The following is a 26,420-nucleotide window of genomic DNA, read 5'->3' on the forward strand; positions in this document are numbered from 1 at the left end:
GTTCCCCCACTAAATTTCAATGTTTTATTTCCAGGAGGAAAGCAGCTTACCATGTCTGGCAAAGTATATGTTCCTGAGAATGATTTCAATGGTGTATAATTTCTGATCAGTGATTCTAAATAATTTTTAAACTCTCTTACTAATTGGATAGTCCATTTGCAAACGAATGTTTCCAGTTAACATTTGACCTAAACAATACTGCCAGAGTTTTTAAAAGAAACTCATCTCCATGCATTCTCTCTTCTAAAAATGTGAGAAAATATTAGATCACTCTACAGAGGCCCATCTTGTGCCAACACTGCATTATTGGTTTTCTTTTTCATTAAAAACTCTATCAAAGTAATATGTCATAGCTAATAACAGCAAAAGCAACATGAGATTGTACCACTTGCCAGGCACTGTTCTAAGCTCCTTCACATAAATTAACTTATTTTTTAATCAAAAACCCCTATATGCTGTAGAAACTGATTTTATCCTAATTTTACAAATGAGTCAACTGAGGCACAGAGCAGTTAAGTAAGTTGCCCAAGGTTGCCCGGTTTCTAACTAGTGGACCTGGGATTCGAAATCAGGCAGGCTGGCTCTAGAACCCGAGCCATTAATCCCTGCACTATACTATCCTGCTTGTCTAAGACACATCAAGAACCAAGAAGGCAGGGAGGGAGGAATGTTGATGAAGGAAAGCAGGAGTTGTTTACCCACCCCTGCCCACTTCCACAAAGCAACCTTTTTATTATTATTAACAATTTTCAGTTCATTTGCTGGCCACCTACCTAATAATTTTCTTATTGTACAGTGAATTCTTAATTTACGAATCCGATGAGAACACATGGACACATAGAGGGAACCATAGACATGGCGCCTACCTGAGGGTGGAGGTGGGAGGAGGGAGAGGATCAGGAAAAATAACTAATGGACGCCAGGCTTAATACCTGGGTGAAAAAATAATCTGCACAACAAACCCCAGTGACGAGTTTACTTACATAAAAAAAACCTGCACGTGTACCCCTGAATTTAAAATAAATGTTAAAAAAAATTACTAACCTTAGACAACACCTATGGACACCCTGCAATGGAAGATGAGCTGTAGCTCAGTGCTTCTCAAACTTTGATGGACGTTCCAATGACCTTAGTAAAATGCAGGATCTGAGTCTGAGGCCTGTAGAGGGGCTAAGATCAGGCATTTCTAAATGGAAAGGAGGGGGCAGAGGGTAGGGAGTGATTATGCTGGGGCCATGCTACCAGCCACCATTCAACCTCCCACCTCCCTTCCTCCCTCCCTTTTATAAAATGAGGTGTTGCTGTTGCCTTTCTCCTGTAATGAATTTTCATTTTGTAATTTTCAAAAAGGGAGGGATGATTTTCTGCATGCTTGAGTCATGTTGTCATTTTCCCAGGAAAATAACTGATAACATAATGCTGACTCTGGAAATGTTTTCTTTTTTATTCCTACTTCTAGGGGACCGCTGGAAGTGAGGCTATGGCCACAGAAGAAATGTCTAACCTGGTGAACTACATTCAGCCAGTCAAGTTTGAGTCATTTGAAATTTCAAAAAGTAAGTTTTCCCTGGAGAAAAACCCCTCTTGTAGCATATAATGATTATATTTTAAATACGGAGTAATGGGACCAAAGAATGTTACCCTTAATAGATCGATTTATGCTTTTGAAGTCTTAAATATATGTACATTTTTGCTGTCTTGTTACCTTTACACATATAATAAATATACATATATTGTACTATATAAAAATAACCATGTGAGAAAGTATTCTATGGTGTTCTCCAAAAATATTTAATAGGGCTACAGGCCATACATGGCTATCTGAAAGACACATGACCAGAGTACAACTAACTGGGAATTGTACTTTGCTTTTTGTTCGCAACACACAGTAAGATCCATCTATTACATAAGTGATAATGTTGAAATAAAGTATCTACCTATTTCCCAGAAGGGAAGCAGGCAGAGACTTGATGAACCCTGATAATTAGAAATAGAACCAATTTATCTATATTCCATTTGTCCAGCACATTTATATATTTAGAAGAAAATGCATTAACTTCACATCACTTTGTGTTTTCCGTTTGTTCAACTATACGTCCATACTTGTGCAAAGAAAAATATCATCTTTACCCAGACAAAAGGGTTCTTTTATGAAAATGCCCCTTGTATTTGCATGAAGTCTAAGATGCTATCAGATTAAGGGAATCCTTGAAACTTACTAGCCGCTTATAAGGGTGTGCCCTTAAAAACAGAAATGTTGCCTAAATGTACTAGCTTCTAATCAAGGATGGCTTTGCAGCTATATCAAAATCCAAGCCTCTACCAAACACACTTGTTTATATTTGTATAATTTTACAAAAAGTCTTCACTTAGTGGTATATGCAATCTAGATCTCTACAACAAAGAATTCAACTTCCAAGAGTTTATATATAATGATTTCTCAACATTTAATTCGATGTCCTAATTTCTGATGTTTCTTACAAGTTGTTTTCTTTGAAACATCCTAGCGTAGTTATTTTTATATCACTGTAATTTCATTGGCTGCAATGAGTTTCTCTAACTCATTAGTTAAAAGTTCCAAGACAAGTAGCCAAGTGTGAGAAAGAGCCAATATATTTAGATTCTTCAGAACCTGGAAACAACAGCGCCAGCTAGACTCACAAACAAGCACTTTTCTCCTTGTGTTTAATATCATTTTATAACCTTAAAAAAAGAATATTCAACATATATTGCCAAGTACTTATTAATGTTGACTGAATTTTACTTAATCGTTATGCTTAATTTAATAAGTCATATAAAGGTAGATTTATGATGGACCAAAATAAGAGAAGCCAAGGTTTGCCTTAGAGTGGATTGGAGAAGGTGAGAAGATGGATAAAGAAGCCTGGAAATCATTAAGAAGAACGAGGTTTTAATTTTGAAAGAGAGGTCAAAGAGGGAAAATATCTCAAAGATAACTCAGTTTAAAAAATTCAGAGCTATATAACCACCCTGTGCAATACTTATCTAAAATACTGCTCATAATAGTTGGTTTTTAGTGGGGACGAGGGTAGAGAAAGTGACTCTCAGTCTTTCTAAACTAAGATAACTTTGTTTTGTTTCTCTCACTCTAATTGGAGGCTTGAATTTCACTTTCAAAATGTTTTGCTTGTGTTTAGCACATCCTCCTCTCTGGCCTCTATTTTATTTTATACTTTATTAGTCCGTTCTCGTGCTGCTATGAAGAAATATCGGAGACTGGGTAATTTGTAAAGAAAAGAGGTTTAATTGATTCACAGTTCTGCATGGCTGGGGAGGCCTCAGAAAACTTAACAATCATGGCGGAAGGCGACTCTTCACAGGGCAGCCCGAGAGAGGATGAATACAGGCAAGGGAAATGCCAGATGCTTCTAAAACCATCAGCTCTCACGAGACTAATGCATTATCATGAGAACAACACGGGGGAACCATGCCCATAATTCGATTACCCCCACTTGGTAACCCCCCCTTGACACTGTGGGTTTTACAATTCAAGATGAGATTTTGGGTGGGGACACACCCAAACCATATCATGTATCTAATATGAAAATGAAGCCATGAGACTGGAAAATTTCCAAGGATCTTTCTGTTTCGAAAGACCATAATTCTGTCATATTAGTTATTTGAACCAAAAAAGTATATACAAACTGATAAGGTGACAATGTGGGTATGAAAGAGATAGTCAGTACCTAGCACAAACATTCCCATGGTCTCTTTTGTTAAATCCCATATTGGCCCTAAGAAAAAAATCTGGGTGAATTTAGAACAAAAGATTCCCACAGGGTCCCTGCTCTTTTGACAAATTTTTTTATTGCCACACTATACTCATCTAAAATTCATTCATGTCCCTAAATTACAAAAGCATAAGTAGTTCTGACCCAAGTAGCAAATATTAGAAAAGACAACTAACAAGACTCAACTTTTGTTACAGGTAAATAGTGCACTAGAAAAAAAAAATTAAATATTAAAGTTACATTGAGGATTATTTGCCCTCAACTTCACTGAACATTTACCCATTTCTTTTATAATGTTATAATTTATAACAATGAATTGTATTTCTCACCTTCCCTTTTTTTGTTTTGTTGTTGCTTAACTCAGAAAGAAATAAAAGTTTTGAAATGTCTTCCTTCGTGGAAACCAAAGGACTTGAACAACTCACCAAGTCTCCGGTGGAATTTGTAGAGTATCCTTGATTTGACGAATGGCTGCAGAATGAACACAGCTGAAGTCTTGTGCTATTTGTTCATTTGGTTTTTTAATAGGGAGAAAGATGCATAAAATAGCTTAAGTATATAGCCTGGGGTGGATAGTATCATGTACAATGCTGGGCGGGGTAGTCTGGCCTATAGAACAAAAAACTGGTCTTGGAATAAAGGAAGCCTAGATTTCAAGGTTGCCTTTCACACCACCAAGCTCTGTGTCTTTAGGCAATTTGCTTAATCCTGACTTTCCTTGTCTATAAAGCACAAATAATGATACTAGCTTTATGGTTTGCTCTTTGGATTAGGTACAACATATGTAACATGAGTGTGCATACTTTACACATATGTAAGATATATGTAAAGAAATATATACCTGACTTGGCATCTCACATACTTATATGTACTATATGTCCAAATAGTAGGGATGATGATGACATTGTAAATATAAACATACATTACTAAGAATGGATTTATTGATATTACTGACAACAAAAATTTTTGCTATTATCCATGAACTAAAATAAAGTGAAACAGGCTATTAAATTTCTTTCATAAAATTAACACTAAATATCACAAAGCGCTCAATTTCATGTAAGAAGTCCTAGAATAAAGTTAACCTTTAAAATTCATCAATGGAAGAAGAAACAAATGTTGACTCCATAAATAAAGTCCTGCTAGAAAATTATCGTCGTTAGTATTCATTATTGACCGTGTGATAGATCTTGTCTTATCTCATTTAATCCTCACGATAGTCCTATGACGTAGAAATTGTTAAATCTATTTTATAGATGAAGAGACTGAGGCACAGAAAGACAACTTGTCCAAGGTTATTCAGCTGGCAAGTTTGAGAGTTGAGGTTCAGTTTCATTTTGCCTAGCTCAGAACCCTAACCAACCTTCACCTAACTTGGTGACAGGAACTAGTCAGTCATGTTTTTAAAGACATAGCATGGTCCAACAACTACAAGATTCTTAGGATAGAAAACTGATGATGATAGGAACCAAAATATTAAGCAAGATCAGAAACTTCCATGCTACATTGACCTTGCTATCAATTATAAAGAGTACCACAGTCTTGGCAAATAGCATTCCCAGAGAAAATTAATAAAATGAGCAGACAGCATTTCAAAAATAGCCATACAGTGCATATTATCTACTTCTGCCAAACACAATATCATTCTTTCAAATGATTTAACACATTCCAGCCTCCTTGTGTGTCCTTAGTCATTAAGTCCATCCTGAATACTCTCCACAAATCACATTGACTTTGGCTCAGCCACTTTTTGCTACCCCATTGGCTTTTACCCACGGGGCTCTGCAAAGGTGACGCTATGCCTGTGTGATAAGAGCATACTTACTCTGTTTGTCTAGAAAGCTTTTTGCGTATTTGATATACTGACAACAAAAATTTTTGCTATTATGCATGAACTAAAATAAACTGAAACAGGCTATTTAATTTCTTTCATAAAATTAACACTAAATATCCCGAAGTAGCCCAATGAGATGATCAATATTTACTTCATTTTCCAAATGGAGAAAGATGGAAGGTAGCTTCTTAGTTACTATTATTAACTAAATATTTTTATAGTTGTATTCACTACTTAACATGATGGTCCAGATATAACAAAATGCAGCTTAGCAGGATATATCCAAAAGGAACACGTGTGGATTCATCCAACTATATGCCTCAGCTCTTCTGGAACGCAGGTTGTCAGATGGTGGCACTTAATTTCCAGACAATGGGTAAGTACATGCTCGTTCCCATTCTGCTATAAACTCACATTGCCATGTGTCCAAAAACCATTCTTACATAATTAGGAGAGAGAAAATTGGCAGACGTCATTGAAAAAATAAATAAAAGCAAATTTCAATGAAGGGAATATCAATGCATAAAAAAGTGAATTTTGAAAATCGAGACATTTTCTTCAATTATTCTGTAAATGGATCTTTATTTCTACAGGTTTTGCATTATTTTTCAAACAAAAATTTTTATACTTTTTAAAATAATCCATATTTATTTTGAAAATAATGGAAAATTCCGTAAGTATTTTAAAAACAAACTGCCGGGAATGCTACCAACTCAGAGATTCCACAGTGTTGACTTTGAGCTTTGTAATCTATGTCTTTTTTGTCTACATATAAATGCTTTTGTACGTAACTACTCGTTTAAAATAAATACATATATATTCATACGTACGTATATAAACACACACTCACTTAAGTGCCATAGAGAGACATGAATTTCAATAGCTGCATACTAAGCATATTTCACAATTCACTAAAAACTTATTTCTATTCCCTAAATTTCTTTTGGAAAATATTTTAAAAACAGAATTACTAATGTTAAAAGATGTGAACAGTTTAAGTACCTTTATGAATATTGCCAAATTGTCTGTAAAAAATGTTGTGCTACATTACTCCTCTGTCAGCAATGTTTAATATGACGTGGCCTCTCATTTGCGATCATGGTTAAGTATTATCATTAAATAATAGTAATAATTAAACCAGACAAAAATGTGTTATTTCACTGTTATTTTAAATTCATTTCTTGAATCATTATCAAGGTTGAACTTTTTAAAATATGTTTCTTGGTTTTTGTATTTCTGCTTTTATCAATTACATATTCAGGACTATTCATCAGTTTTCTTGTTGATTTATAACAGCACTTTTTATTTAAAGGGTATATTGTCTTTTGTGAAACAGAGACAAATTCAGCGGATCAGGTCAGGCTGATTAATGTTTAATTAAAGTTCCTGGTTTACTTGTATGATTACAGTCTCCTCACCCCAGGATGAGAGCCTTATGCTCCCATTTTTCTCATGGTTTCTTTTTTATTTAACCTTTTCATCCAACAAAATTTAATTTTGGTCCATAGTCTCAGTGAGATCAATCCTTTTTTTTCCATCCTAAACAATCATCCCACTGAACTGGAATTACACGTTAATAGATACAGCCTTTTTCATTGTTGTTGTTAATTCAGACCCATTTTTTCACTTTGTATCTTTTCCATTAATAAATTTGTCTGCCTTCCTGGATGCAATAACTCACTGTTTTTACTGTATTTTATAATATGGATTAACACCTGGAAGTGGTGATTCTCCTTTACTACTATTAATTTTCAATTCCTTTTTTGCCATTGCCAGTGGAATTCTTATTTCAAATCAACTTAATTTAATTGTATTATGTTTCCCTTGACCACTAAAAAAAAGAAAACTATTTTTTAAATCATATTAAATTTATAAATTTATCTGACAAAAACTGACACCTTTTTAATTTTTAGTTTTTCTGTCACAGGAAAAATGCTTTTCTCTTTACTTTAAAATTTTTTGTATTAAGTCCTCAGCAAAATCACTTGTCTTCATTAGAGGTCTAGGTTTCTTAGATTGAATCATTCTTTTTATTTATATTATATTTTTAACAGGTTGTTTCTGGATATTTATATTTGTATATTTATTTATTTTATAAACAATTGTATTTTACAAATGATCATCTTCCTAAACTCTTATAATAGCCTATTTTTTGCAGTACATTCCGTTGGAATTTTTAGACACACAAAGACAGTAATTTAATCATATCTCAGTTCTCCACCTGCCTTATTTATTGCTTTGGCCTGACCATTCTAAGATATTAAATGAGGGTTCCGAGTGGGCATCTTTCTTTTTTATTCAGTAGGAAATTCAACATTATGACTTTCATTAAGTATCTATCAAGCTCTAGCCACGATTAAGAGTAATTTGCTAGATATTTATGGATTTTTAAAATCAATTAATTTATTTTTATTGATACATAATAGCTGTACAAACGTTTGCAGTACGTATGATAATTTATACATTTATATAATCAAATCAGAGTAATTGGGCTATGCATCACCTGAAATATCTATCTTTACATTAGAAACGATTGAATTGCTCTCTTCTAGCTATTTTTACATGTACAAACTATTAATGTTAACTATAGTCACCTCCTTATCTATCAAACACCAGGTCTTAACGTCTTCTATCTAAGTGAAGAGTGGGCATCTTTCTCTTCATCCTGATCCTAATACAAATTTCACTGTTGTGATATCATCAAGTCAGATACTGGCTGTGACTTTGAGTCAGATATTCTTTAACACACTAAAGGACACGGGTCCTATTTGACTAATGTTTGAGAAGTTGGCATTGAATGTTATTAAATGTCTCTTGGACATCCATTGGAATGATCATATGTTCATCTTTCAGACATAAATGTGATAAGTTATCTTAATAGATCTCATTTCCTAATATATAATTATCCTTTTGTTCCCAAGATAGGCTCTACTTATTTGTTGTGTATTATTTTTAGAATATATGACTTGCTAATGTAATTTTTAGGTTTTTGAAGCTAATTTTTTCAAGTGTCATAAATTCATTTTTTTTGAAATTTTCTCCAATTTTGACATCACAGTTATGTTTATAAAATAATCGTTTAATAAGAGAGAAAATTTCACTTATTTTTTCTGTTCTAAAAATGATTTGTTACATGAAACTTTAGAATAATTCTATCATCACCTCTTTATTATCCACATAGAGATGAGTCGTGACACAGATAATCTGGAACCGTTGACAACTTCCCAGATTCTTTACAACTTTAACATGTATTTTTTCACCCTATCAGTTGCAATATGTGTGAACATTCATCTGATGCACTGACTGAATCTGAGGAAAATTTTGACCAGTAACCTTTGTCCACTGGAAAAGAGTCTATGTAGAATTAGATGTTCGTTGTAAGTAATCACAGACGTGCAAATTTTAAAAAAGAAATTTTTTGTACAAATTAAAAAGCAAGAAAAGGAATGATAGAATCCTCTTTTAATGAGGCATGGAGAAGTCCATTCTCAAAAACATGGCTTAGTAGTGTAATCTGGTTTAAGCTTTCTGAAGGGCATTTTAGCAAGGCATCAAAGGAAGCTTTTCCAATGTGGACATCATTTGTCCCAGGAATTCCTCTCATAAGAAAATCACTGATGATGGCTTCAAAGATTTCACCACAATGATGTTTATCAAAACATTATAAGGGTGAAAAATTAGAAAAAACATAAATGTGCCCAAAAGGGGACTGGTTAAATACATTATATTCTAATATATGCTTTATATATTAGAATAATATATTTAATATATTAGATAATAGATATATTAGAATAATATATCTAATATCTCATATAAATAATATATATTTTATATATAATATATAATATATTAGATATTAGATATTTTATATATACTATATTTCTATATAATTATATATTATATATTATATTATATTATTTAATATATATTATAATATACAAATATATTATTCTAATATATTTAATCAAAGGAATTTGAGACAGCTGTTATAATTAAGGCAGATACATATTAAAAGAAATCAACATGCTGTATGTCAAAAATATATTTGAAGTGGAAAAGCAGACTGTACACCCACCTGTTGGCGGTGATTATTTCTGGATTTGGGGATTAGAGGTAATTTTTTTTTTCTTATCTGTGTTTCCTACATTTCTACAATGATTCTCTTCTAAAGGAGTACAGTCACAAAAGTAGACTGTGATCAACTTTACTTTACAATCTTACTTTCTTACCCCAAATATAGATAAACTCACAATAAGGCTTGTGTTTTTGATATTCAGACCTGGCTATGCAAATAAATATGGGGATGTATGAATACAACGGGAAGAGTGGCTACAGATTGAAGCCAGAGTTCATGAGGAGGCCTGACAAGCATTTTGATCCATTTACTGAAGGCATCGTAGATGGGATAGTGGCAAACACTTTGTCTGTTAAGGTAGGTATACCCCATCACAAAATTGTTCCTCACAATAGTGTTGAATTTACCTACATTGCAGAAAGAAGTGGCTTAGTCATTAAAAATTTAGTAACTAGCAAAGATTCTACTTTCTTCCTACATTTTTTTTCTCTAAAGATCAAATACACATTAAAAGTTTTCATAGGGCTGGGCGCAGTGGCTCACGCCTGTAATCCCAGCACTTTGGGAGGCTGAGGCGGGCGGATCACGAGGTCAGGAGATCGAGACCATCCTGGCTAACACGGTGAAACCCCGTCTCTACTAAAAAATACAAAAAAAAAAAAAATTTTGCCAGGCATGGTGGCGGGCGCCTGTAGTCCCAGCTACTCAGGAGGCTGAGGCAGGAGAATGGCGTGAACCCGGGAGGCGGAGCTTGCAGTGAGCCCGGATCGCACCACTGCACTCCAGCCTGGGCGACAGAGCGAGAGAGCGAGACTCTGCCTCAATTAAAAAAAAAAAAAAAAAAGTTTTCATAGCCCACATGGATAAGATAAAGGGGCTGAACTTCATTCTTAATGATAAAAATCTGACTCTAAATCAATAAAATGAGTTGGAGAGACTCATCATAACCAGTCCTCTTTTTTGGTGTCACTATCCTACTGTGAAATTTACATGATAATTAGTGGCCCATATTGGAGAGATTTTCTAGTCTTTTTTTCCCCCTTTGGTTCTTAGAAAATTAGAGACAGAACATTCCCTCAATAAATTATCAAATATTAAACAAAAGCTTTCAAGTTACTTTAAATGGTTTTTGAAAATTTTCCAGCATATTCAGAGATTTTAAAACACATATTAATGATCTTTAAATAACAGTTGCTTTATTAAATATATATATATACATATGTATCATAAATATATAAAAATCATATATATATACACATACATATGTATATCTGATCCTAAACAAGTCTAAATTTTTTTAGTCTTTGAAATTGATTTTATATCAGATATAATTTTTTAGCTATCAGAAAATATTTTTAATACTATGAAAGGAAAATCAATTTTTTAGAATACATTTTTACATGGATTCTTCGTTGTTAAAGCTTTTCAAAAATATTGTCTGTTTTCTGTTTAACTGAATAACTATAGAACTAAGAAATTTTTTTACTGGACATAAATGCAATTTTTTGATTAACCTTAAACAAAGGCATTTGAAAAACTATTTAAAAAGCTTTCTATAATAGCTTCACTAATTTCTTTCTACCCTAAGCAGTTGAGCACATTTTTACCTTAAAACTTTCATCACTTTATATCAAGGGTTTAAAGAATAAAATGTCAATGAAGTGTCTCATAATTATATCTTTTGAAATTGCTTCAAGCCACATATATAAAGAGTTCAAGTTGGCAGAATTAGAGTTTATTTTAGGAAATTATTTTCAGAAAAGGCTGTTTAATTCCTGTCAGGTGTGATTAAGATAAACTCATAAGCTTCATGTACTGAGAGATGCTACTTTTAGAATCCTTGTCAAGTGTTGTTATAGTTTGGTTGAATTAATAATATTTTTGCTTTGCAGATTCGTCTTGTTTTGAATATATTTGTTTGCTTATTTTTTTTGGTCTTGAAAATCCTACTGTGACAGTAAGCAATTATAAAACAATGACACAGAGGCAGGAAAGTACATTGAGTTGTGAAGGGGAAATAGTTGAGCCCCAGACAAGTGTAACCTGCTGCTCCTGTCCAGAATGGAGACGCTGCTCCAGAGCTGTCAGTCTCCCCTGAATGGACAGTTCTCACTGCAGTAGAGTCCTACCTTTGACATTATAGCTAGAGCCAAGATGCAGATCATAACTTTCCAATTATGCCTTTGTTTTCGTCTTCTGGCATAGATTTTATAATGCCAGAATGGACTTGTGAGCTCACGTGATGTTCTACCATCCTATGTTACTGATGAGAGCATTGTGGTTTAGTGTCACGAATTTAGTTTAGGACTCTACTTTGGTCAAACATCTTAAACATACAAAATCTTCTGTGCATCTGAATTCCAAGTAGGACTTGCGTAACTTAGAAGTTTCAAACATGTTTTGAAATGCTTGCTTATTTTATAGACATAGTTCTCACATAGAACCTCAAGTTAAACAGAGAGACTGTTGCTAGCAGGTCCCATGCACTCAAGCCAAATAGAACATATAGGGGAAATGAGTTGTCCCAGGGCAAATTCAGAGAGCCTTCCTGATGACTTTCTCTCTGAATTACTCAGAATTTCTGACCACATCAGCATATAGCTGACTTTGACTTTACTCAGCCTTTGATGGCTATTCTTATGCCACCATTTTGTCTGATTTCTGGCCCCGCCATAATTCTGTCCCTTTTCACAATCCTGAGCTCAGATTGTGAGCCCAGCCATAATGCTGTCCCCTTTTCACAATCTTGAGCTCAGAAAGTTCTTGACCAGCAGGCAATTTTCTTGTAGCCACATAACCCAGATTCACCAGGTTTGCTCGGTCAGCACTTGCTTCCTGCTTTCCCCTTCCTGGTATACAGCAGAAGCACATCTTGTTTGCCTCCGCTAACCTTTATGACAGCTGATGGATAGCTCAGATCTTGAAAATTTGGATAGAAACAGAGGCAGACATGGAAGACATTTATAAATATGTAATATTAAAAATCTCTTTTATGTCTATAATATCCATTAGTTCTGTAGCTAGACAAAGATGGTGACACCATGTGAGATTGGGGTAATGATAAAATTATCTTGATGGTTTAAAGTGAATACTTGTTCATTTATTCCTCCTACAATACTGTGTCTTATTAATTGACTACTTCTAACCTCACCATTTTCAATATCCCTCTACCAACCTGTATTAGTCCATTTTCACACTGCTACAAAGAACTACCTGAGACTGAGCAATTTATAAAGAAAAGAGGTTTAATTGACTCACAGTTCTGCATGGCTGAGGAGGCCTCATGAAACTTACATTTATGGTGGAAAGTGAAGGGGAAGCAAAGTACATCTCACATGAAGGGAGGAGAGAGAGAGTGAGAGGGGAACTGCCACACACTTTTAAACCATCAGATCTTGTGAGAACTCACTATCATGAGAACAGCATGAGAGAAACCACTCCCATAATCCAATCACCTCCCACCAGATCCCTCCCCAAATATGTGAGGATTACAATTCAAATTACAATTCAACATGAGATTTGGGTGAGAATATAGAACCGAACCATATCACAACCCATTAAGTGAAAGGGAAATCATATTTCTGCTCTTGCATCTATTCCATTTTGCTTATAATTCAACATTCGCTGAAGAGCATTTGTGGCTCTTTAAAGTATTCTCTTATGTCTTTTTTATTTGCATACCAAAATTCCTTATGGATTGATTGATTGATTGATTTTCTAGATTATTTCAGGTCAGTTTCTTTCTGATAAGAAAGTTGGGACTTATGTGGAAGTGGATATGTTTGGTTTGCCTGTGGATACAAGGAGGAAGGCATTTAAGACCAAAACATCCCAAGGAAATGCTGTGAATCCTGTCTGGGAAGAAGAACCTATTGTGTTCAAAAAGGTTGGTCACATGTTCTTGATATGAGTTATAATTGCATTTTTCAGGTGTTTTACACTGAGAAAATAATGAAATCGTGAATTACTTGTTGTTTAATTTGAAAATTTACACATTTATAAAGCAATTACCTTTTGAAAGCCATTCTGAAAACCCTTCAAGAATTCTGTTAATCACTTGTTTGAATTTTCAGAATTGTATTGTAAATCAATTCATTCTAGTATGCCTCAAATGGACGGCCATAAAAACATATACATTTAACTCATATCATCTGATAGTACAAGTGATAAATGATACATTTTAATTATAACTCAAATGAAGTAGAGTGGAAGTAGGGAATAATATAGTGGCTGAGATAAAGAAAATTCATATTTCCTTTCAAAGGAATATTATTTAAATTCCCCAAAATCTCTAGCCTCTGAGAGCTGGTCATTCAATCTTGTCTGGGTTCTATCTAATAAAGTTGAAACCTTTCACACTCAACTGGGCCCTTCTCTTTCTTCACCAAAAAGCAAATCTTCACACATGCTTAGCATGTAAAGGAAGAAAGTAAGTTCAGTGGGAAGTAGACTTTTTACCCTACTCTTTGCTTTTTTCTGGCCAAAATATCTACAAAGCCTAGTCTTCTGCAAAGAGAATAGCAATATGGAAACTCTGTGCTCTGGGATTTTTCCATATGTTAACTGAGTTTAATAATAATGTTTACTATAATGTTTACTTCTTACAGTTATTATAAACATTCCATAAGTAAATACACTAACCACACTTAAGAAATATCTAGCACAATGAAAATATTCAATAAATGTGAGTTTGCTGATTTTGTAAACAATACATTTTTAAAGAGATAGTTGACTTCATGTTCTTGACATAAGATATAACTGCGTATTTTAGATGTTTCACACTGAGGAAAGAAAGGAGTAGTTGCTCTTTGCTTACTATGGGAATTTACAAATTTATAAAGCAATTGTATTTGGAAAGCTATCCCGAAAGTTATTCTTGTCTTTCAGTGGTTGTTTTCACTTTTTTTGCTTTCACTTTGAAGATGCAAAAGTCATTTGCTTTGAAAACATAAACGAAATATTCACATGGTGATAAAACCACTAAACTCTTTTTATTTAAAGATAGAACTTTTGTCATGTCCACATTGAGAATGTCACGTAAAAATAAAACAGCCTGTTTTTTTAACAAATGCCTCATTAAGGCAAGGTGATAAAACATAGATGAAGCCCTATCTCTGGCAACCCGTGTCTTCTCCTCTGAAAATGAAATTTATAGGGCAACATCTCAACTATTTGTCTAAAGTAGCTAAGTAGAAACTTCTACTTGGATCTGAAAAGCTGGTCCTGGCCAGGCGCAGTGGCTCATGCCTATAATCTCAGCACTTTGGGAGGCCAAGGTGGTGGATCACCCGAGGTCGGGAATTCGAGACCAGCCTGACCAATATGGTGAAATGCCGTCTCTACTAAAAAAATACAAAAATTAGTCGGGCGTGGGGGCATGCGCCTGTAGTCCCGGCTACTCGGAAGGCCAAGACAGGAGAATCGCTTGAACCCAGAGGCAGAGGTTGCAGTGAGCCAAGATCACGCCACTGCACTTCAGCCTGGGTGACACAGCAAGACTCTATCTCAAAAAAAAGAAAGAAAAAAGAAAAGAAAAGCTAGTCCTCATTGAATAATACTTTCTAATTATTTCTTGGAATTGTTCATTCTTATAACCAGGTGTGTCCTTAATGTCCTTTGTAGGTGGTTCTTCCTACTCTGGCCTGTTTGAGAATAGCAGTTTATGAAGAAGGAGGTAAATTCATTGGCCACCGTATCTTGCCAGTGCAAGCCATTCGGCCAGGTATGGGTAGTGTGCTGAGAAACTTTTTATCAAAATTGCAAAGAAAATCATTACTGCTTAAAATATTACTAGAAAATCACTTAAGAAACTATTTGCTGCTTTGTAATTTTGTTATGTAACAAGGGCTATGAGATTTAGTTACATGTTTTTGTGACATGTTGTAGTATTAATATGTTAGTCAACTCTTTCAACAATAATTATGTGTAACAAACAATCTGAAAACTTATATGCAAATATTTATCTTCGTGCTCATAGGTCTGTGGGTTGGCCGGGTTTGGCTGATCTAGCCTGGGCTCAGCAGCATAGCTGTGCTTCAGGTTCTGGTTTGGGTCTATGTCTGTCCCACATGCGCTCACTCTGGGGTCCAGGCTGAAGTGGCAGTTGCTTCTATAATATGGACTTCTCTTGGCAGACCATTGGAATACAAAGGGCAAGTCTAACTCTGCATGTGCATTTTAAGCCTCTACCTACACCAAATTACTAATATACTGTTGACTAAAGCAGAGCTTAAGCACAAGTCAAGAAATCACGTCAAGGCTGGGCATGGTGGCTCACCCCCAGAATCTCAGCACTTTGGGAGGCTGAGGCAGGAGGATCTCTTGAGGCCAGAAGTTTGAAACCAGCCTGGGCAACAGAATGAGACCCCGTCTCTACAAAAAAATAATAATAACAATTTTTAAAAAAAAGAAGTCATGTCAAGTATAATTCGGTTATGGGGCAAGTTTGGATCAATAATTCAGTCTATGACATATGATTCTGAATTATCTTTTGTGGGAAAAAACATATGGTTGGAAAGGAAAAAATCACAATGAATGTTTTCTTGTCTGATGAGAAAAATAATACCTTATCATTCATAACTGTTATTAAAATGAAAAAAGTGACCTGTTTTTTATCTAAAGTAACCTGAAATACATGCTTTCATCACATAGATGCGCATAATTATAACTAACATTGGAAAGGAAATATGTGCTACAGAGCATTATTCTCACCTTCCAGGCTATCACTATATCTGTCTAAGGAATGAAAGGAACCAGCCTCTGACGCTGCCTGCTGTCTTTGTCTACATAGAAGTGAAAGACTATGTGCCAGACACATATGCAGGTAAACAACTTAACTCAAATACTCCTTTACGCAAAGGGGTATTTCTGTCTGAGTCACCATATATTTTTGGGTTAGTGAAAGGAAAACTGAACCAAACAAAGCAGGAGATTCTGGCTTCAGAATCACCCCTACTTTTGTATGTAAGTTTAGAGGTAAATTGCTTGAGCCATTGTGAATACATTTTAATTTAATGTATTTTAATTAAAATCACCTCAGTTTTTTGAATATTTATTCCCTTTTAGTCTTATTCTCATGGGCCCAGCACTTACCAACTCATGTTATCCATTACAACAGATGTCTAGGTCTGTGCACTGAATTTGTCTTCCACCAGTTTTAGAATGCTGATTCTTTTCATGGGTGACATCCTAAATTTAAGGAATTAACCAAGAATCATAAACGTAAATGCTTATAGTGCCAAGTAGCTTGGGTGTAAGATACTGGTGAGTAGTGGAGACCATAGTAAGCTTGGGGCACATGGTCCATCCAAAGTTGGCTGCCATAACTCATTCCAGCTAGGCACTGCCCTTCAAAGGATAACGATATTGGCAAATCATTGGGTTATCCCAACAGTCCAGAAAGCAGGCTTTTTATGTAAAATGTCTCTATTTATGAAACATCATTTGGGCCAAACAGGAAAATTGTGTGGGCCATTGCCGGAATGGATGGGACCCTCAAAAAGAAACTAAAGAATCAAGAATATTGAAGGATCCTGAGTTGAAGCCTGTCCAGTTTGACTCTCAGAACTAAACTCTTAATTTCTCTCTTCCTGAAGTTTCAACAGAATCCTAACCCTTGTCCTTGTTCAAAGTGTTGCATAGAGGAGTAGATAGTTATATGGGTAGATGGAAGAATGGAAGATGGATAATGACTGGGTGGATGGATGGATGGATGAGTGGGTAGATGGGTGATGAATGAATGCATGGACTGATGATGGTCAGATAGATGAGTAAGTAGATGAATGATGGATAATCAATACCTCCAGGACCTTTGATCTAAAATATCTCTTCCCTATTTAGATGTCATTGAAGCTTTATCAAACCCAATCCGATATGTGAACCTGATGGAACAGAGAGCTAAGCAATTGGCTGCTTTGACACTGGAAGATGAAGAAGAAGTAAAGAAAGAGGTGAGAGGGTGTTTTAATCTCACGTATAGCATTAAGCATGATCTCCATACCTACTTGTTGGCTTTGCCTAAGTAATATCACATACCTTGGGAGAAGAAAAAGCACATTGGAACAACACTTTTGTGGTGTTCAGCATCATGTCACAGAACATCTAGATGATTGACTTAAATTTTTCACATTTCATTTTCTTTTGGCATTCTGTGGATACCACGAGCATCTTATCTTGTGATAAAATTAAACTGCACACATCTTGCTATTTCAGATGAAACTTTCTACATGATTTCATGCTTATTAAAGGTGATGAAGGCACTTAAAAAGGAAGATAATCATCAAATCATTTAGGGTTTCCATTTGTCTTTAATGTAGTATGCAGGATTTTCAAAGTGCTTTTCTGATTTTTTATAACACATAAAATAGTTAACACAATACCTGGAAAATAGTATGAGTTATAAAGAGTCTACTGTTATTATTAGATGGTATATTTATGTATTATAATGTATGTCCTGGGAATAATTGATATATTATTCCAAATTAGATATCACAATGCAAAGCATAATTAAGGAAGGGTCTAAAAATAGTAGAAATGAAGTTTAAATATATAAAGCTTCTATGTAGACTGGCAGTCTTTTTGCTTTTAAAAAAAAAGTGAATTATAACTTGATTATTAAGGGTGACACTAATATTAAAAATAGTGATAAAAATTTGCTATTTTCATATTTTATTCAGAGGAAAAACTCAAGAAAAAAGATAGAAAATGGAGAACTGTCAGTATTGGGGGAAAAAACCTTGAAAATTATTTTAATAAGTATAACTAATAGTTATCCATTAAATAGTCCATTTAAATAGTCTATTAAAGTTGATACTGTTAAGTAATGTTTTTCTTATTTCTAAAGCATCCTAGATTTATTATAGAAAATTTAAAACGTAAAAATGACAAAAGAAAACAACAAACAAATCAACTATAATTCAAACATCCCATCCACTCAGAGATAGCCATATTAAATGTGGGGTGTATACATATCTAGCCGTTTTATGCACAATTGTTACTCTTTCATAAAATGGGATAATATTCACAGTCTGTGTTTCAAGTGAAAATAAAAATAAAAGTATTAAGTATCTCATTGTCCATGTCATTAAATATTCTTGTGACATGACTTTTAATAACTCATAGCCTTCTATCATATAGCTCCACCATAATTTAATTACTAAGTCCCCAATTATTGGATATTTGCAATGCTGCACTATTTTATTTTATTTATGGGTACATAGTAGGCATATATGTTACGGGGTGCATTTGATATTCTGATACAGACATACCGATTTTTGTACACTGATTTTTAATCCTGCAACTTTACTGAATGTTCATCAGTTCTAATAGTTTGTTGGTGGAGTCATTAGGATTTTCCAAATATAAGATCATATTATCTGCAAACAGGAATGATTTGACTTTTTCCAATTTGGTTGCCCTTTATTTTATTTTCTTGTCTAATTGCTCTAGCTTGGATTTCCAGTACTATGTTGAGTAATAGTGGTGAAAGTGAGCATCCTTGTCTTATTCCAGATCTCAGAGGAAAGGCTTTCAGTTTTTCTTCATTCAGTTTGATACTAGCTGTTGAACTGTTATATATGGCTTTCATTGTGTTGATGTATGTTCCTTCTATACCCAGGTGGGGTTTTTTTGAGGGTTTTTATCAGAAGGGATGTTTAATTTTATCAAATGCTTTTTCAACATCAATTGAAATGATCATATGGGGTTTTTTTTCCTTCATTCTGTTGATATGATGTATCACATTGATTGATTTGCATATGTTGAACCATCCTTGCATCTCTGGGATAAATCCCATTTGGGAGAATCATAGCTCAGTACCTTGCTCGTGGTGGGCAACTTCTATGTTGCAATTCATGCTCCAGAGCACCCTGTGGGATCAGTCTGAGACTGGAGTTTGCCTGAGGCCACATTTCGACTTATCTTCCTCCCTGTCTTAACCTGCTTGCCTCACCTCCATGCAGTTTTTTCCTGAGACCATTCTCTCAGTAACTCATGTGCTCAACATGTGCTCAAGAATCCTCATGTCCACTTCTGCTTCTAGGGACACCAGAAATGCTAAGTAGCTTGCTGTTTTATAAATAAATACAAGAATGAGTTCCGTTTCTGAATTAATTCTTAATCAAAATTAATTAAGAATTTAAATATTTGAAAATAGTTACATCTCTCATTCTGATATTTCTTCAGTTATAATAGTGCTTTTTCTCTTTTCCATGGCCTTTAAAAGATTAAGACTATTCTATGAGTTTCTTGTTTTACTCATATGACCATCAGTATGAAATTAATTTCTCTCTTTGGAAATCCACAAAAGGTTCTCAAATTCTTTTCTCTTTTTCCTGCTTTACTTAATAGCATATTTAATAAAGTATAATTAAAAGTAAAGATAATTTACATAGATATAAATAAATCACTATTAATAGCATTCTTCTCTAAATAGAAAACAGGACCCATTAGGTACAACACATATTACCTGAGTGGCAAAGTTATCTGAATACCAAACCCCTATGACACACCTATATGACAAACCCTTGTGTGTACCCCTGAACCTAAAATAAAAGCTAAAAAAAAAAAGAAAACAGGAATGTCTTTTTTCATCTGGATGTATTTTATTCAGTAAGAAATAGAGGTTAAACAAAAGCATTTTCAAGTGAAATTACATGTATTTTCAGTATTTAGAGGAAATACTTTTTAGATTATCAACTTTAACCCGTTAGTTAGCCATTGTCTCTAAGGAATAAGCACTTGCTTCAAGAGAACATTTCAACACTACCATATTTCAGCCTACTTTTTATATTGTCTGACTCACATGTTCTTGTGAGTGAGGTGAAATTTATCTAAAATTATTTCAAATAGCTGGCTGTGCTGACACATGCCTGTAATCCCAGCTACTCGGGAGCCTGAGGCAGGGGAATTGCTTGAGTCTAGGAGACAGAGGCTGCAATTAACTATGAATGCACTACTGTACCCTAGCCTAGGCGACAGAGACCATGTCTCTTAAAAACAAATAAAATAAAAAATAAAATAAAATAGTTTGTAAATATTTCCTGATTCAGTGTATGGCCCCAATTCGATATAGCAATTGAGCTAAAGGTCTCATAATGGAACATTTTACTAATGGTGCTTCAGAGATCATTTCTGTAATGACTAGGGGAAAATGTCACTCTAAAGAATGGGAGACATAAGGCCTTTGAGGTTGTAGGGCTCTTTTCACAAATTGATGTCCTCTGAAAACCTTATCTTTGCACCATCAAAAAGTTATTTTAGGAGGAAAAAATGTACAAAAATACAGAAGTAGAGTTTTAGGTCAGTCTTATTTTTGTTTTTCTTTTCTTAAAGGTGATCAGAAAGCATTTTTAGAAATGTATAATATTGTTTAAATTTGGACAGTATTTGGACATTTTTCAGTTTTAGAAAAAATTTTAGAGGCATTGAAGCACATGGAGTCTATATTGGTGTAATAGAGAAAATATGATTTTTTTTCCTTTGACATGTCCAAACTCTTAACTGGCCTCATTTTTACAACTCAAGGGAAAAAAAAAATCATTTGCCCTTAACACGTAATGCTAGGAAAGAAAAGTCATTTCACACTTTGAGCATCAGTGTGTCTTTTATCTTGTCTTGGAATAATGTAAGTTTGCTTGAATGACGCCACTGAAAATAAGTAACTGTGGTTTTCTCTAAAGAAAATTCTATCTAGGACATGACAGGCACTGGGACACTATTTTAGCAGCAAAGACTTTTTTAGTATCATCATTTTAACGTGATGCTTCTAAAGGTCATTTCTATTTGAACATTAAAAATGTCATTGGACTGCAAAATATTACCAGATGTTTAATAGTCCTATAAATTATCTTTCTAGGTAATTTATAAACCAAATAGATAAGAAAGTGGAATTTCCCCATGATTTGAACAATAGATATTTCTTTCAGATAAGGCGAAAATACATTATTCAGATTATATTATACATCTATTATGTGTATAATAGATGTATAATATTTGGGTTACATATTATCTGAATAATGGTTGGAAGTTAAGGAACAGTAAAGATTCGTTATTGGGTTTATTTTGTCTTTGTAAATTCAGAGTGGTAGATTAGTCAAGTTGTAGAGTAAGTGCCTAACTGAATCCTAACAAAGCATAACATTCACAGTTAATTCCTCTAAATAAAAAGTCACGTAGAAAAATTTAAAAACAGTAAACTAAAGAAATAAAATTTTAAAACCCTCTAATTCTGCAAATACTGTTAACATTTTTAATGTATATCCTTCTAGCATGTTTCCTATGTACATTTTTGTTTGTTTGTTTTTTGAGACAGAGTCTCGCTCTGTCGTCCAGGCTGGAGTGCAGTGGCATGATCTCGGCTCACTGCAACCTCCGCCTCCCGGGTTCAAGCGATTCTCCTGCCTCAGCCACCCAAGTAGCCGGGACTGCAGGCACGCACAACCACACCTGGCTAATTTTTGTCTTTTTAGTAGAGATGGGGTTTCACCATGTTGGCTAGGCTCTTCTCGAACTCCTGACCTCAGGTGATCCACCTGCCTTGGCCTTCCAAAGTGCTGGGATTACAGGTATGAGCCACCGTGTCTGGCCTCTATGCACATTTTTTTAAAATAATTTTTTGAATGTTTTACAGACCGAATCATGTAATTACAGTGATGCCTAGTGAAATATCATAACACTTTTTTTCTATTTTTAAAATACCTATAAAAGGAAAAAGTAAATATCCAATACATTTATTAGTAAATATTATGTGATAATAATGTCATAAATGCAATATTTGAACATGACTTTTTTAATGTTAGAGAAGTAAAGAAAAAAATATAATGAGCATTTACTGAGTACTTACTGTATACCTGACACTATATTGAGCCCTTTATTTTATTTTTCTTTTCTCAAGACAGGGTCTCAATATGTTGCCCAAGCTGGTCTTCAACTCCCAGCTCAAGCAATCCTCCCACTTCCGCCTCCCAAAGCACTGAGATTGCAGGCGTGATTCACCATGCCTGGCCATGAAGCTTTTACTGTATTCACTCACTTAAGTCTTAAAACCTCCGGATGTCCTAATTACCATTATTTCCATTTAACAAATGAAGAAACTAAGGCACTGAGGAGTTAAATTGCTTGCCCTGTGCCACACAATTAGTAAAGAAAGGAGTTGGGATGGAAACCCAGGCAATCTGGTTCTACAACTCATGTTCCACATCAGCACATTAAGTGTGAAGACCAGGGCATCATGATAAATTGCTGATCCTGGTTCACTGGGTCTGGGGTAGGGCCTGGGACTCAGCATCTCTAATAAGCTCCCAAGTGATGGGATACTGCTGGTCCTTGGAGCACAGTTTAACAAGCATCTCCACCACACACACACACTACCTCTGTAACAAAGCTGTAATTTTCTGGTAACCTTTAGCAAGGATGGGCCGTTCATTCATCTGTCTGTCCTCCATAGCAGGTTACCTGAATGAGTGAGCAGAGGATATAAGAACTTTACCTTAAATAGTAACATCTTTTGATTGAGTTTTTAGTTGAATGTCAAGAACTTCCCCCCTTTAATCACTGGATGTTGTCAGAACTTATTCTTCAGAAAGTTAGGTTTATCTTTGTGGGTTCTATTTGATTGATTTGTGCATCGGCTGGCCAAAATACATATCCCTCGACTTGGAAGTTACAAAAGCTGTATTCATTTGCCAAGCATTCATTTCCATACTTGGAAAGTTGTCATCTAAGACAGAGTACCTGATACTACAAATCTTACCCAGCCCTCAAGGCCAAAATTGTTCACAAGAATTCCCAACATCGTCTGTGTTTCATCCTGCAAGTGGAAGTGTGTGAGTGGTCTTCGTGTGATATTGATGTCGAAAAGGAAAAGTTGTTTGGTAATACGAAAAGTTTATTTATTCCAAAGGGCCTACTTTTTATATTGTCTGACTCACATGTTCTTGTGAGTGAGCTGAAATTCATCAAAAATTGTTTGCAAGTATTAGCTGGGTGTGCTAACACATGCCTGTGGTCCCAGCTTCTCAGGAGACTGAGGCAGGAGAATCTCTTGAGTCTAGAAGGCAGAGGCTGCAATGAACTGTGAATGCACTACTGCACCCTAGCCTGGGCAACAGAGACCATGTCTCTTAAAAATAAATAAAATAAAATAAAATAATTGGTAAATATTTCCTAATTCAGTGTATGGCCCCAATTTGATTATTTTAATAATGATATTAATTCCACCAATAAAATAATGTGACATCAAAAAAATCCAAGATAGTGCTTTCATAAGGTTACAACGTTTTGCCCAAGGCCTTGGATACCATTTAATTATTCAAAACAGAAACTTGATATTTCATTCACAATTTAAGAACTTGAGACTAAAATCAAAGATGATAAAGTTTACAGCTCATTTTGGATTCTCTTTAAATAAAATTCTTCCTCCTTCAAATCTTCCTCCTCAAATAACAAATTTGTAAGATATTAATTTTAGAAATAATAGTTTATCAAAATCCCTGAACTTTAAAGCATCCAATACAGTAAAAAGAAAATATTTTCCTTTAAATAATGATGCTATCTCTTTCATTTCTATACTGTACAGATTTGGCATTCACAATGCACTTTCATTGGATGCCTTGGATAAAACTGGGTCCTAACTAGGAAAACCATAGTAATCCCCATTTTTAGAGAAGGGAACAATTGCTCATTATGGTAGAGTGATTTGGTGCCTCATATCAACGGCCAATAAGTTGAAGAACTAGGGTCTTTTTAAATATGTATCAAGAAAAAACCATTCATTCATTTGAATTGAAACTGGTCAATGATTGGTTCAATTCAACTGCTTTTGCAAATATCCTCCATAAACATTTCTAAAATTTCAGTGGATTCTAATGAGGGGCTTTGGGTTCATCTGCCTAAAATAGGGATGAGTACAGTAACTTAAATATCCATGTCATGTCCAGTTATAAAATCATGGCTCTCAATTAATGATGAAGTTTTGCACTCTGCTTTGGAGCAGGGCTTCTCAAATTTTAATGCGCATACAGGTGTAGGAAATGGAAGGGTGCAGGTCAAAGCATACAAAGCAGGAAATGTGTAGGGTGAACAAGTAAAAAAATCTAATGTACAGCATGAGGACTATAATTAACAATCGTGTATCATAGTCAGAATTTTTTCTAAATGAGTAGATTATAGCTGTTCTTGCCACAGGGGGACAAAGTGGTTAACTATGTGAGATGATGGATATGTCTATTTGTTCCCTTATAGTAACCATTTTACTGTACATAGGTATCTTATAACATCATGTTGTATGCCTTGAATTTACACAATAAAATTTATTTTTTTAAACGTGCATACAGATCCCTTGGGAATCTTGTTACAATGCAGATTCAGATTCAATGGGTCTGGCACAGATCACAAAACACTGCATATTTAACAAGCTTCCAGGTGATGCTTGTGGCCCATGGACCATATTTGGATTAGCAGGGCTCTCAAACTTTAGCATGTACCAGAATCACCCAGATGGCTTCCTAAAACACAGATTGATGGGCGTCATAGCCAAAGTTTCTGATTCAGTAGGTCTGGGGTGGACCCAAGAATTTGCATCTCTAACAATCTGCAGTGAACCTGATGCTGGTCTAGGGACCACACATTAAGAACCGCTGCTTTGAAGCCCTGCATCTTTGTTTCCCAAGAGTGTGGCTCTCCCCAGATGAAACCCATTAATTCCATCCGCTCTAAAATGTCAGCTTAATCACAGAAACCTGGGAAGGGCTCCAGGAGACACTTTTTCTGGGAATTATCCAGAATTTGTCCTGCGAGTGATTGACCATAGTCCTCACCAAATGATTTGACTTAAGTAATTTCAAAGATATATTTCCACAAAATTAATGTAAAGAGTTGTTGGTCTACTTTCCTTTAAAAAGAGAAATCCATGATTTCCACCTAACAGCCAAGAGTTCATTCCTTCTGAATTCTTTGTAAACTGTATCAAAACGCTTCTAATAAATTCAAGTTGCTAGGAACTTTTTTATATACATATATATTAAAGTTTATATATGTAACACATATAAAAGCGTCAGCAGAGCTATGGTCTTTTACCCTTTGATAGCCTTCTGAATAACCTGCCGTTATTACGCATTAAATACCAACTTGTTACAGACAGCAGAAAGCAGCATCTTCACTCTTTTCATTCATTGATTTATTCATTCATTCAAATTTTTTTTATTTCAGCATAACATTTAGGTAGTTCTTTACTTTCAGGACTTTGCCATTAATAGTAGAGCTATTTATTATGTACTAACAGGAAACTAAATATGAATTATTTATTCATTCACTCAATATATTTTTTTAAAAAAGCACAACTATATGTCAGTCACTCTGATGGCCATTATATATGCAATGCTGAGGAAAATCAGATGCTCTCATAGCCCTTACAACTTGGAGGAAGAGAATGACATTATAAAATTTATACATCTATGTGTAAAATTGCAGCTGTTACTAATGTTCAACAAAATGATACCATGTGAATGCTGTTGACTCATGTGAGTGCTGATACGATGACACAGCCATGCCGTGTCAAGATTCACTTGAACCCATGCTCCAGTTACCGCTGGAAGAACTTGTTGGACATTCACTGTGCAAAACACCAAAAGTACTTTACTTGGTGTTAATGAAGAAGCTCAAAAAACCGAAGTCAACAGATGAATTTATCCAGCTCATTAAAGCTGTCTCTTGCTTCTAATTCACCCTGGTAGACTCTTCAAAATTAGATGTTTTAACATAT

The 26,420-nt window shown here is 34.7% G+C and overlaps 1 protein-coding gene across 5 annotated transcripts in view; it reads left to right on the top strand.

Moving 5' to 3' along the window:
- PLCB1 (phospholipase C beta 1) overlaps nt 1-26,420 on the top strand; it is a 787,620-nt gene that overhangs the window by 584,781 nt on the left and 176,419 nt on the right. For all 5 annotated transcript variants that reach the window (XM_030821960.1, XM_003252590.4, XM_003252589.3 and 2 more), the window contains 8 exons: nt 1,460-1,556; nt 4,117-4,201; nt 5,838-5,962; nt 9,864-10,018; nt 13,383-13,547; nt 15,284-15,383; nt 16,380-16,484; nt 17,501-17,610. In XM_030821960.1, coding sequence (XP_030677820.1) covers nt 1,460-1,556; nt 4,117-4,201; nt 5,838-5,962; nt 9,864-10,018; nt 13,383-13,547; nt 15,284-15,383; nt 16,380-16,484; nt 17,501-17,610 — 942 coding nt within the window. The remainder of the gene's footprint in view (nt 1-1,459; nt 1,557-4,116; nt 4,202-5,837; nt 5,963-9,863; nt 10,019-13,382; nt 13,548-15,283; nt 15,384-16,379; nt 16,485-17,500; nt 17,611-26,420) is intronic.

This window comes from Nomascus leucogenys, chromosome 11, assembly GCF_006542625.1.
Source record: "Nomascus leucogenys isolate Asia chromosome 11, Asia_NLE_v1, whole genome shotgun sequence".
In the NCBI taxonomy this organism is placed as follows: Eukaryota; Metazoa; Chordata; class Mammalia; order Primates; family Hylobatidae; genus Nomascus; species Nomascus leucogenys.